Source organism: Pyxicephalus adspersus, chromosome 8 (genome assembly GCF_032062135.1).
Source record: "Pyxicephalus adspersus chromosome 8, UCB_Pads_2.0, whole genome shotgun sequence".
Lineage (NCBI taxonomy): Eukaryota > Metazoa > Chordata > Amphibia > Anura > Pyxicephalidae > Pyxicephalus > Pyxicephalus adspersus.
The window spans coordinates 31535665-31547731 of record NC_092865.1 but is presented as its reverse complement, the minus strand read 5'-3'; the positions used below and the strand labels follow the sequence as shown (position 1 = coordinate 31547731).

Sequence of the window (12067 nt, the reverse complement as noted above, 5' to 3'; positions counted from 1 at the left end):
GAAAAAATATTCATAACAGCACTTTACATATAATATAAACAGGTGTCTCCCAGTTAAGTTTCACTGGGAGATAGTGCTTAGACCCCATGCAGCTAAGTAGATTCCAAACAATTGTCCTAACGTCTCAAACCAGACGCGTTTCGCCGTTACGCTTCCTCAGGGAACATAGTGAGAATGCTATATCGTTGTAGTAATATTAAAGAGATTAGAAATCTGTAGCTTCATTAGGGTTAAGCTCCTGATAGTAAGACTCACCTTTAAACCAATCAGAACTGCAGGCTGCTGCCAAGTATTCTGTAAGGTGTGCAAAATTGATTGTAAAAAGTGAATAGATGTTTGGAGTGTGGCCTTAGAGATGATTTCCCTCTAGAAGCTTAACAGGTTTTATATGTATTCCTCGTTTGCACATGGGTTTTCTCTAGGTTATTGTGTTTCTTTCTTCTACTAAAAATCATACTGACCCTAGAGTACATATGTGCTTCTATGACTTATGTAGACAAAAAAATGGATATTAGATTAACATTAATTTATCAATTACAGTTTGATCGCATTGGGAGACTGTACCAGGCAGCAGAAGTATTCCTCATTCAAATTGTAGAACAAGGATCATATGTTGGAATTGTTAAATTTGAGAGCACTGCTACAATACTTTCTCCATTAGTTCAAGTGATAGGCGATCAGCAACGACAGCAACTTAAAACACTTCTTCCTCGAACAGCAGGTGGAGGAACACAGATTTGTGCTGGACTAATGCAAGGAATTGAGGTAAGGTACTTGCAAACCTCTGGAAAGGTTTTTGAGGGTCGGACACATATATAAAATAATAATAAATATTATAAGTCTCTATTACAAACACATTTTGGGCCTGATTTATTAAAGCTCTCCAAGACCTAGGTTCTCCCATGATACTCTATCTTCTCCAGTCTTGGAGAGCTTTAATAGATCAGTGTTAATGGCTTTTTGATGGCTAAGTGGCTTGGTTTCACTGACTACACCATGTACAGTAGTTGTATGGATTTTGTTGTGGTGGTGGTGTTGGGGGTAATAGGCTAATTAAAAAATACAAAGGTTTTCATGAAATGTGTTTAATTGGTAAAATCTAAAAATACTGCAAGGAAAAATTTTTTTAGTTCAATTGGAACATATTAGGAAAATAGATTAGGTTAAGCCAGGCACGTCCAAAGTCCTGCCCTGGGGGCCAATTGCTGCCCGTGTTCAGATTTCCAGCGGCCCGCAGCCTCTGTCATAAAATCAATAATATGTGGCCCACCAGAACTGTTGATCACAGTATAAAATACACGTGTACAAAAAAGCTATTTTATTAGAGTTGATCAACGGCCTTGCAATTATGGGCCCGCTACTTGGTAGGCATAATCGGTAGGATGGGAGTCCCCCTGTGTGCACAGGTAATCTACATTATAGTGGGCGTGTGCTGTTGGGACCCGCACGGACCTCGCCCACTCTGATTCCAAGAAAATGCTCTGACACCGGACTCCATGCACAGGGAATCCCCCACGTCACCCTAGTGGGCGTGTGTTGTGTGGGACCCGAGCAGTCCATGCCCACACAAACCCTGGTAAGTGGTCGGTCCCCACACATTTTCACCTCACTAAATCTGGCCCTCTTTGCAAAAAGTTTGGACACCCCTGGGTAAAGCTATATGTGAAAATATGTCAGACACATACAAAATGCACACTTTCATGCATACTTACCTTCATTCTTCCTGGGAATTGAACCCTCTAACTTTAATATGCTGTTGGTTGGAGAATCCCAGTCTATTTGTTAACACTATTTTCCAAACCTTTAAATTAAAACTAAAATTCATTCCTAGTTTGCCTTTTGTGGCAATAGCAGTCATAAATCATGGTGCCCCAGAGCACCAATCACTGTTGTGTGATGTGTGAACCATAACATTTCTACTACCACCCTGTGTAGTTGGTAGATGTGAACACAGCAACAAAAAAATCAGGGTTTGTAGAAAGCAAAAAATGATAAAACAAAAATGTCAAAGAGACCAGAAGGTGGGGGGTTTGAAGGCCATGGAAACCATAAAGATCTTCACTATATTATTGAGCAACTTATCTCGACATCCATAAAACAGAACTCAATTAAATCTCATAATTTCCATCACAAATCCAAAAACACTGATTGCAGCATAAAAACAAAGAAAGCACTAATATAGCTTGGTTTGTTCAATCAAAATATAATAGATCAATTACCAAGAAGAGGGAATTCTGCCCAAAAGTACAAAAAGATTGATGTATCTTCTAAAATCAAACATTATACACAAAAACATATTTACCATTTTCTGGGGCGCCCATTAATTCCTTATCTTGCTGAAATGTTATATACTATCTGTAATATATGCAATACAGCTGCTCGGTATCAATGCCACAGACTATATCCATAATTTGTGTGGCCAGTCATTTGCATTCTCTGCTTGCTGTGGATTTCTATATAATTAATCATATGAAGATAAGATTCTTTCAGAACATCGTGAATACATTATTTTTCCTACTATGATCGGATTTTATTGCTAAAATTGTAGAAAACAGGATTGCTGCCTCCTTCAATTGAATTGTACAGAGTTTTGTGATTGAGATTATCCTCCATTCTTTGTCCTTACTCAATAATATTCACTTGTACATGATGCTCTTCTAAACAGTATACAAATAATAATTTTTATATTGTTGTAATATTGTATCCCATGAATGGTTAGGGAGAACAGGGCCACTCACCTACTCTGATCACATATCCGTAATACCTACCAGTGTCATGTTGCCCACAAGCCTGACAAGGGTAAAAAATGCACCAGAACTATTAGCTATTGTAGTTATTTGTAGTATTTCATACTTTGCCTTTTTAACTTCTAGGTTAATAAAGGAACCAAAGATAAGTCATCTTACGGTACAGAGCTTATTTTGCTATCCGATGGAGAAGATGCATCGTTTCCTACTGCCTGTTATTCTAACCTAATAAACAGTGGGGCAATAATTCATGTTATAGCTCTTGGACCAAGTGCTGCAAAGGCACTTGAAGAAATAACAGAAGCAACTGGCAAGTTCTTTTTATTCTTCCATTAATTTGCTCATTTAATTAACTGCCACTTTATCATAATTGTCAATGCTAAGTTAAATGGCCAAAACAGACATTTGGGACAAAAACAATAATATTTATTAACAAAAATAGCTGAAAAAAGGGCAATTAGGAAGATATGCTTTCCATTTATAAAGGCCTTCATACCATGACATGACCCTGAATTGTAGGTTTAATGAAGGCAATGCCATAGAATATTAATGTTCCATTTAGTGATCCCATTACAGTTAATGTGTCACCAGCAACAGGTTCACTAGTCAGACATGCGGCAAATATCTTCAGGAGAGATTATTATTATTTTCTTTTTTATTAGGGCATATTAAGGCACACAGAATTATTTTCATTAGTGTATAAAATTGTTTAATCTCATATGTATATGTACAATTTTATGTTATTCACTTGACTTCTATTGTTTGCAGGAGAGCCTGTTGGTTCCATGGTTTACAGCCGGATGCTGACTTTCCCAAGCCAATGGAAATACTGTAGATCCATCCTTGTGTGGCCATCTTAGGACCTTAGCTTGGATTAGTAGAATGCTGTGTAGACATAAGTATTTCACTTATATCCTAGCTGTACTAATGCCCTCACCCAACGCTGGGTATGTGACATCAGCATGGGAGGACAGGAAAGCCTCTGATCTCCATTAATCACTTTGCTTCTGACATACCCTGCCCATAGTAGGTGATTTAGGTTTGTTTTTTAATCATTGAAACATGCAGAATTAAGTATCAATGTTAAAAAATGTGTATGCTCTGTTGTTGTCTATCCATGTTACCCATTCCAAAGCATGCACTATGGCTTCTAAGCTTTTGGTGGTCTCTTACATACATCAATGTGATTGTATTATTCCTTCATAAACATCAAAATACAAAATGATTGTCTAATGTAAGAAAACTTTTTAAAACTTTAAAAATGGCATTCTGAGTCGATAATACTTAGTAAACTGCTTTTATAAGTAAATTGCCAAAATTTTCTACTTATACATTTGAGCAAATTTCTATGAATTACATTACCATTGTTGTGACTGGGAACTTTGATACCCATTATTAAATCAGGAACATTATCCTAAATTTTATTGTCATTCAGAGTAATTGAGACATTTGGTCACTGCCTATATGTACTGTAAGTATTGCTGTTTTTGAATTGATATTGTGTGTTAATTTACATATTTATATTTTATAGGCGGATTAAACTTTTATGCCTCAGATAGTCTTGATGCCAATGGTTTGATCGATGCATTCAGTGCAATGAAGTCTGGAAGTGGATATGAAATTGATCAGACTATTCAGGTGATTCTTTAGGTGTCTCTACCTTTACCTGTTGATAGAGATTACACAGATGCATGCGCATATGGCAGGTTTGATCTCTAAATGCTAAACTGAAGGACAATCCCTTTCAAAAGTCTATGTGCATGAAACTTCATGCAATGTTGTTTTCATATTTACATTGGCAAACAGACATTAAATTTCAATTAAAGAATTAAAGATTAAGATTAAAGAGTTTAAATTATTATACTTTAACTTCTTTAATTTCAATTTAATTTTTTAATCCCTTGAAGAGAAAGGGCTTTTATTTTCAGAAAAGAAAATGTTTACACGTTTAAAAACAAGATTTTAATAATAGCTATGATTTTCTGTTAATAAATGATTGAATAAAAGAAAATGTGGCTTTTGAAATAATTGTTTTCAATGGCTGATTATTAGTTGTGGAAGGGGGGGGGGGGGGGGGGGGGGTTTGGTGAAGGTGGGGCTTAGATTAATCCCAAAATCAACCTGAAAAAAACTTAATTAAAGATTAAAGATTAAATTAAAGATTAGATTATAAAAATGTTTTTTTTTAACTGTGTTACTATCTATTCTGATTCTTTTTTGCACAGCTGGAGAGTACAGGTGCATCACTCCCTCGGTCAGACTGTCTAAAAGGAACTATTTTTATAGATAAAACAGTAGGAAATGAAACCTTCTTCCTGGTAACCTGGCAGAATACTGTACCCAGCATTGACTTGGAGAATCCAAAGGGAGTTTTATATAGTGCAAAAGACTTTAAAAATGACACAGCCACTAAATCTTCCAGGCTTCAGATTCCAGGAACTGCTGAGGTAATACATCCTTTCATTTTTAATTATCCAAATGACTAAAAATAAAGAAAAACGGAACAATCCTAGTACATAAGAAGGTCTAATATTATTCAAAAACACGTAAAGAGCACAAACTTCTGAGCTCTACCTACCAAAAAGGGTAAGAAATGGAAACCTATGGTTATGTATGTCATTTATCTGGGTATTTGCTCCTGTGTTGAGTTGTTCCCCCTCTTGAATTGATTGGAGAGGTTACCACCGCTGAATACAAGGGTGATTGTTACTAGTTTCAATGCAATTTCTCTTTTGTCAAAAAAATACGCCCCTGGCCCCTGGTGGCTGTTTATTTAAACTCTACAGGTTAAGGTGCATATGGATGTGTCTCCAAAATAAATGGAACTTTGCAATTTGTTGGTTGCTACAGGTATTGGACAATTGCAGGTCTAATAAATATCTGCTCCCCTTGCTGACCAGTTTGCTTATTTTCCACGTATGTTCTGTAGTATTTTGAAATCATGGGCCACTGTAAGGATATAGTATAGACAGCCTTCCTCAGCCCTGATACAAGCAATGCTTGTGGGGAGATGTGAAAATGATGTAAAAGCTTTGATTGGTCTTACTAGACACGCAATGCTTGCCTACAAACTGCCTAAATAAATCTCACAGGTATGTTAGGCCTCCATAAAGCAACTGGAGAGAATACACTTTCATCAGTGAAGCTGGGTGATCTAGCAAACCTGGAATGTATTTCCTATGAAGTCGTTAGTTATTTGTTAGCAAATGTTTTTAATTAAAAAAAAAATCCAGGTTTGCTGGATCACCAAAGTTCACTGCTGAAAGTGTATTCTCTCCAGCCTTGGACAGCTTTAATAAATTAGGGCCTGGGTCTGAAAATTTACTACAGGAGAGGAGTTTGTACAACTGTGAAATACTGTAAAAAGTAAAAGTTCTGTAACATATTCTAATTAGCGTATTGTTTTTTCTACTTGCAGACAGGATCCTGGAAATACACTCTTTGTAATCTTTTTACATCAAATCAAGCTATAGGAATAACTGTAACCTCCAAAGCTGTGAACAAAGATATGCCCCCAATTACTGCAACCGCTCATATGGATAAAGATGCTAATGCCTTCCCCAAACCAATGGTTATATATGCTTATGTTAGTCAGGGATTTGTACCTGTAATAAATGCAAAAGTCACAGCAATCATTGAGCCAACAACTGGAGCTCCAATAACTCAAGAACTGCTAGATAATGGATCAGGTAAGTTGAAAAGTTATTGAAGACTATATCTACTGTTAGCATATATGATTGCTATATGTACTACACAAAGTTATAACCCATTTTTGTTTGTACTGTTAAGGTGACCTGACCCCTATGGGTGCCACATAAATATCTACGAAACATTCACCTATCTTTATTCATAGTATTTTTACTTGTTTAAGACATGGAACAGTTTAAAATGAACCCAACTGAACAGAGTTCTAAAGGATTATGGCAACCCTGTCTTAGACAAATATAGAAAATATATGACAATGTATCCAGTGACAACAAGCCTTTTTTATTGTCTATATTTCTAGTAAATGCAAACCCCAAACCAATGTAGTATATTATATCTTACAAGTCATTACATGTGATGAATACACATTTTTTTAGACTCTTTTTTTTTCTTTATCTTCCTTGTGATCTTGCAAATAATTTTCTTTCCCTGGGTGGTTACATTTTCTCTTCTGTTGTACCTATGAAGGGAGCTTTAGTTATTACCCAATGTGGACTATTAATGCCTGTACTTGTACATCTCCATGACATGTTAGCTATTTGAAAAAGTCGCTTACATAAAAAAGAAACATTTTTTGTCTTCAGTACAACAGTATTTCTGGCAAATTCAGCAGGCAATTTCCAAAATGCCAAAAATGTTCTTAGCCTAAAATTGAAAAACAATGTAGTCACCACATCTAAGACATGGCAATGCAAATAAAGTTATTATTTGTGTTACTTGGTATGTAATTTGTAATTTTAGGCTTTTTTAAATGTTTAAATTTGGGTGCTGCCTGTATTATATTAACTAATAAGGAGGGGGAGGTATTCTGTACTTTAACAAAAGAAAACTGGGTATGACTGACACCAATCTTTCTGATTTCAGTCCAGCAAAGGCACTAAGTTGTCATCCCACCAAAGAAAATTAGGGGATACGTGTATTTCTACCAATATTAACAAATATTTTTTGTAATTGCGTAACAGGATAAAATATGGGGAGATATGTATATGTTTCAAAAATATGCTATTATTTTGACCTGCCATACAATTTATCAAAAATTTTCAGAGCTTGAGTAGCTTCCAACAGATTCATTCTTTGTTTTTTTATGAATCTTCAACAAATGATGTAGTTTTAGAGGTCTATTTATTTAGCTGTAAATCCGAACATGGTGCAGTATTAATCACTGCCGTTGCATACACATGGACTTGTCATCTACATGTTTAGTGAATGTCAGATTCACTGCTTTATAAGAAGACCCCTTGATATGTTTCACATTTTATGTTCTAAAGGATTCCTTTTTTTGCAGGTCCGGACATTGTTAAAAACGACGGAATCTATTCTAAATATTTCACACAATTCACAGTTAATGGAAGATACAGTTTAAAAGTCCGTGTTGAAAGTAGTGATAATAAAGCACGATTAACACTGCCCCGGAATCGTGCTCTGTACATTCCAGGCTACGTAGATAATGGTAAGACTTACATATGTATAAATTAAGCTAAGCATACCAAAAAGGAAGTGTGGAAGCGATGTCCATATTAACCAATCCATCACTTTCATTGACACGATTGTTGCACACCTAATAATAGCTAATAGCCTATAGTTTATTTTTTTCTCTCCACCTAAATCTCTTTTAATATATTTGTAGTTGTATTTGTTTATATGTAACACGTATTATACTTTTAAACTAATATTAACATTTTCTTACATTTCCTAATTTTACCTGTAAGTCATTATTGATGATATTATTATTAAGAATATTAAACTGTATTTATACAGTGTCAACACTTTAGGCAGTGGTGAATCATAAAAACAATTTTGTCCTTTTTAGGTCAAGTTGTTATGAATCCTTCAAGACCTGAAATCAGTAAAGAGGATCTGAATCTGGGATCATTTTCTAGAACTGCATCGGGTGGTTCATTTGTGGTATCTAACGTTCCAACAGGTCCCTTACCTGACATCTACAAACCTGAAAAAATAACTGACTTAGTAGCACAGATAGAAGGAGACAAAATTGTGTTGTCTTGGACAGCAACTGGTGATGATCTGGACCAAGGCAATGGTAAGTAGCCCTGACATTCCTAAAAGTGCTGCCAAAACTTCAAAATACAAGTCTAATGAAGCCCAGGGACAGGAGTTGTCAGCTTTATCATGCAGCATCTGGTTCTGCATAGTTTAAAGAACAATCGTAATTAGTATATAAATAATTATATAGGGCTTGGGAAACAACCAGAAAGGATATAGGGAGACGGTAGAAAAGAAACCCAAAATCCCTCTGTTGGAGAATAACACAATTATGGGAAGCCCCACCAAGACACTTCTGCAAAATACTTCTGGAAAATAAAGCACTAAATAAATTGGGAGCAAAGTTACCTTGGAACTTACCTTGTTCTTTTTATAAATACCAGAAGCTCAGAATCACTAAAGACACCTAAATACATCACCATCCCAAATATAACAAAGTGAACAATAAACAAATGTATAACAATTCTTTAAGTGAGTGATTACAAAATAAGCTTTTTCTATATTTCCCATTGATATATTTATATATATATATATATATATATATTTATATATATATTTATATGTGTGTATGAGAACATATATTTTCCTTTGATTTATAAATAATGTAAATAATATCAATGGCTTGTTTTTCAGCTACCAGTTATGACTTAAGAATGAGTTACAATCCCAGGGATCTCAGAGAAAGCTTTTACAACTCAGTTCAAGTAAACATCTCCAATGTTACACCTCTTCCGGCTGGAACCAGTGAAATATTCACATTTGTACCAGAAAATGTAGTGATCGAGAATGGCACTATCCTGTACTTTGCTATAATTGCTGTTGATAAAGTTGCTCAGAAATCTGATGTGTCCAATATAGCCCAGGCAGCTCTGTTCATTCCCCCAACACCTGCACCTACTCCTGAAGACAAACCAGATAACCAGAATTCAGTTATATTGCTGACACTGATCGTATGTTCATCAGTTATTGTCATCTGCATTACTATAAGTATAACTATCTGTTGTGTGAGCTGTCATAAGAAAAAAAGGAAGCCAGAAACAAGAATATGAAATAAACTGATATCACAGCTGTAATTGTGCTAGTTATACACACGTTTTGGATTATTTTATGCTACCTGCTTTATTCTATGCAACAACATGTTAGGCCATATTGATCAAAGTGACAATAAGAATTGTCTCTGCTGTCCATCACAGCAATTAATGCACAGTTTGCTTTTATTTTCTTTCTGAACAGACTCTATTAAAACCCTTTCTCTGAGTTGAATCCTGGCAGTGTTTTACTCTCTGTCTCCTAATGATGGAACACAAAGAGGGTGATCCATTAAAGGAGTTTGGGTGGTTCACTTACCAAGGTTAAATGTGATAAAAAGAATATCCTATCACATTTTAAGAAAGACTTTGTTTTTGAAAAAACAAACAGAATTTTTGCTTGCACATGATTGGATAGCTAAAGTCAGCAGAACTTCAATTCATTCACTGAGCTTAAAGAAATATCCATAAAAAGTGTATTATACATTTTGCTATGTGAACAAGTTACATTCCCTTAGTAAATCAGCCCCAATGTTTGAATGGCATCGCAGCAAACCCATGTTACTGAATGCCGCTTTACGCATGAGGAATTGTCCACTGAAGACCGCAAGGAAACTGATACTCTGTCCACCATGGTGCTCACTGGTTTCTCTTGCTGATCTCTATGGCATAGTACATAGTAAGGACATGGAGGTCAGCAGAAGGACAGCAACAACAGGTTGTACACTGTACACATGTACACAGGTAACACACACAGATAAACCTAAAGCTAAATATAAGGTTCAGCAGAAAAACATGCCTTTCAATGGGACAACACACTGGTAAATGCTCAGTTTAATTTTTTTTTTTGTCTAGGGGAATGTGAGCAGGACTTTAGGGTGCTACATAAATCTATAACAATAATAACATTTATATTTTTTAGACTGATGTCCTGTTTACCATTAAAAAGTTAAAACTCATTCCTTTTATAAAGTATTGTTATAATTAATATAAATAACATTGCAGCAACTGCAATGAAATGAACAACTGCATGAAACTGACAATAATGAGGATTACAAAGTCACATCAATGCATAACATCCAAGACACCGCCAGCGAGCGCGGATTTCATTGATGAATCAGGGGCAATGTACAAGATTTATTAAAGCTCTCCAAGGCTGGAAAGGATACACTTTCATCGGTAAAGCTGGGTAACACAGCAAACCTGAAATGGATCTGGTCCAGGACTGCAAACATTTGCTAAAAAATAGCAAACAACATTTAAGAAATCCATTCCGATTTTGATGGATCACCCAGCTTCACCGAAGAAAGTGTATTGTCTCCCTTCTTGGATCAAAGTGACAATAAGAGCTTTAATAAATCAGGCCCAACACTACAGCAGCAACAAAGATACTGGCACAAGCACAGTAAGTTGACAAACAGATATTACATGGCATAGCCTAAAAAGGAAGTTAAAGGGAGGAGAATGAAATTCAAAGTTTATGCAAACACTGGGTATAAAGGAAGATTGGCTGTAAGATCGGACAAGGAACTATTCAGCACTTCAAGTGTCCCCATAGGATGAGTCTCTACCAGACACAGAAACAGTCTTGCGTTTGGACCCTGACAATGCTCCCCCTATACAGGACACCCTTATAGTAGTCTTAGTTCTGTTTTAAGAGCAAATTTCAGATTCTCTCAGCCTAGGAGCTTAAACATTTTCCTCTGGCTGTCCAGAAATTTCTTCAGGTCAATAGTCTTCTCATTGAAACTAATTTGTTCCTGAAAGCCCTGGAATAAAGAATTTTCTCAGCCACAATACCCTTTATAGCCCATAGCAGAAGAACTCTCCCAGAAAGTAATGTCCTTTCAATGTTTCAAGTAGAGATACATGGGAAATAGGAGGAATCCTCACACTGCTATGAATTGATAAGTGACCGGATTGATCTGAGCTGAGATTTTTTAGATTCTAAAAATATTTTGCCAAGTTTAAAACATGAAACATGTGTTTTAAACCTTTTCCCCTATTAGAAAGCTGGGGAGGTCTATGCAATGTCTTTTAGAAACCTTCTTGTAATTTTGCTAAGTTTCTCTCAGTATCTCTGAACCCACATGGCTGCAGAAGAAATTAGAGTTTTTAGTTTGCTAAAAGCAGCCTGTGCCCTTGGAGACCATGAAAAGGGTTCACCTTTCTTTGTAAGTTGGGTCATTGTTGCTATTACTTCAAAAATGTCCCTTATAAATTCTCTGTAAAAGTTGGCAAATACAACAAATAATGGCATTTCTTAAGAATTTCATGGAGTAAAATTAAAGTAGCCACTCCACAACTGCTTTGAACCATGTTCAACCTGAATAAGTAGTATCGCCGAATAACTGGGTCTGTGTTCAAAATTACATTTTCCCAGTTTGATATCAAATTCATCCTTTGTTATCCATTCAAAGATAATACAAACATGTTTTTGAAATTCTTCTAGATTATCTTTAAAGTAAACAATTCAAGTAGGCAACAGCAAACTGAGGTTACCAATCTAGCAATACATCAATTATTCATGAGGTAAATGATTTACATTATTTTTAATGTTGATGACCTAAATTTTAAGTATTG

General features: G+C 35.6%; 1 protein-coding gene across 1 annotated transcript in view; it reads left to right on the top strand.

Annotated features, from left to right (window-relative positions):
- LOC140336666 (calcium-activated chloride channel regulator 1-like) overlaps positions 1–9713 on the top strand; it is an 18356-nt gene extending 8643 nt beyond the window's left edge. Inside the window, exons 7-14 of the mRNA XM_072419932.1 lie at positions 541–765; positions 2874–3057; positions 4279–4385; positions 4973–5194; positions 6166–6436; positions 7738–7902; positions 8263–8493; positions 9090–9713. Coding sequence (XP_072276033.1) covers positions 541–765; positions 2874–3057; positions 4279–4385; positions 4973–5194; positions 6166–6436; positions 7738–7902; positions 8263–8493; positions 9090–9505 — 1821 coding nt within the window. The 3' untranslated portion in view covers positions 9506–9713. The remainder of the gene's footprint in view (positions 1–540; positions 766–2873; positions 3058–4278; positions 4386–4972; positions 5195–6165; positions 6437–7737; positions 7903–8262; positions 8494–9089) is intronic.
- The last annotated feature ends 2354 nt before the right edge of the window (positions 9714–12067 follow it).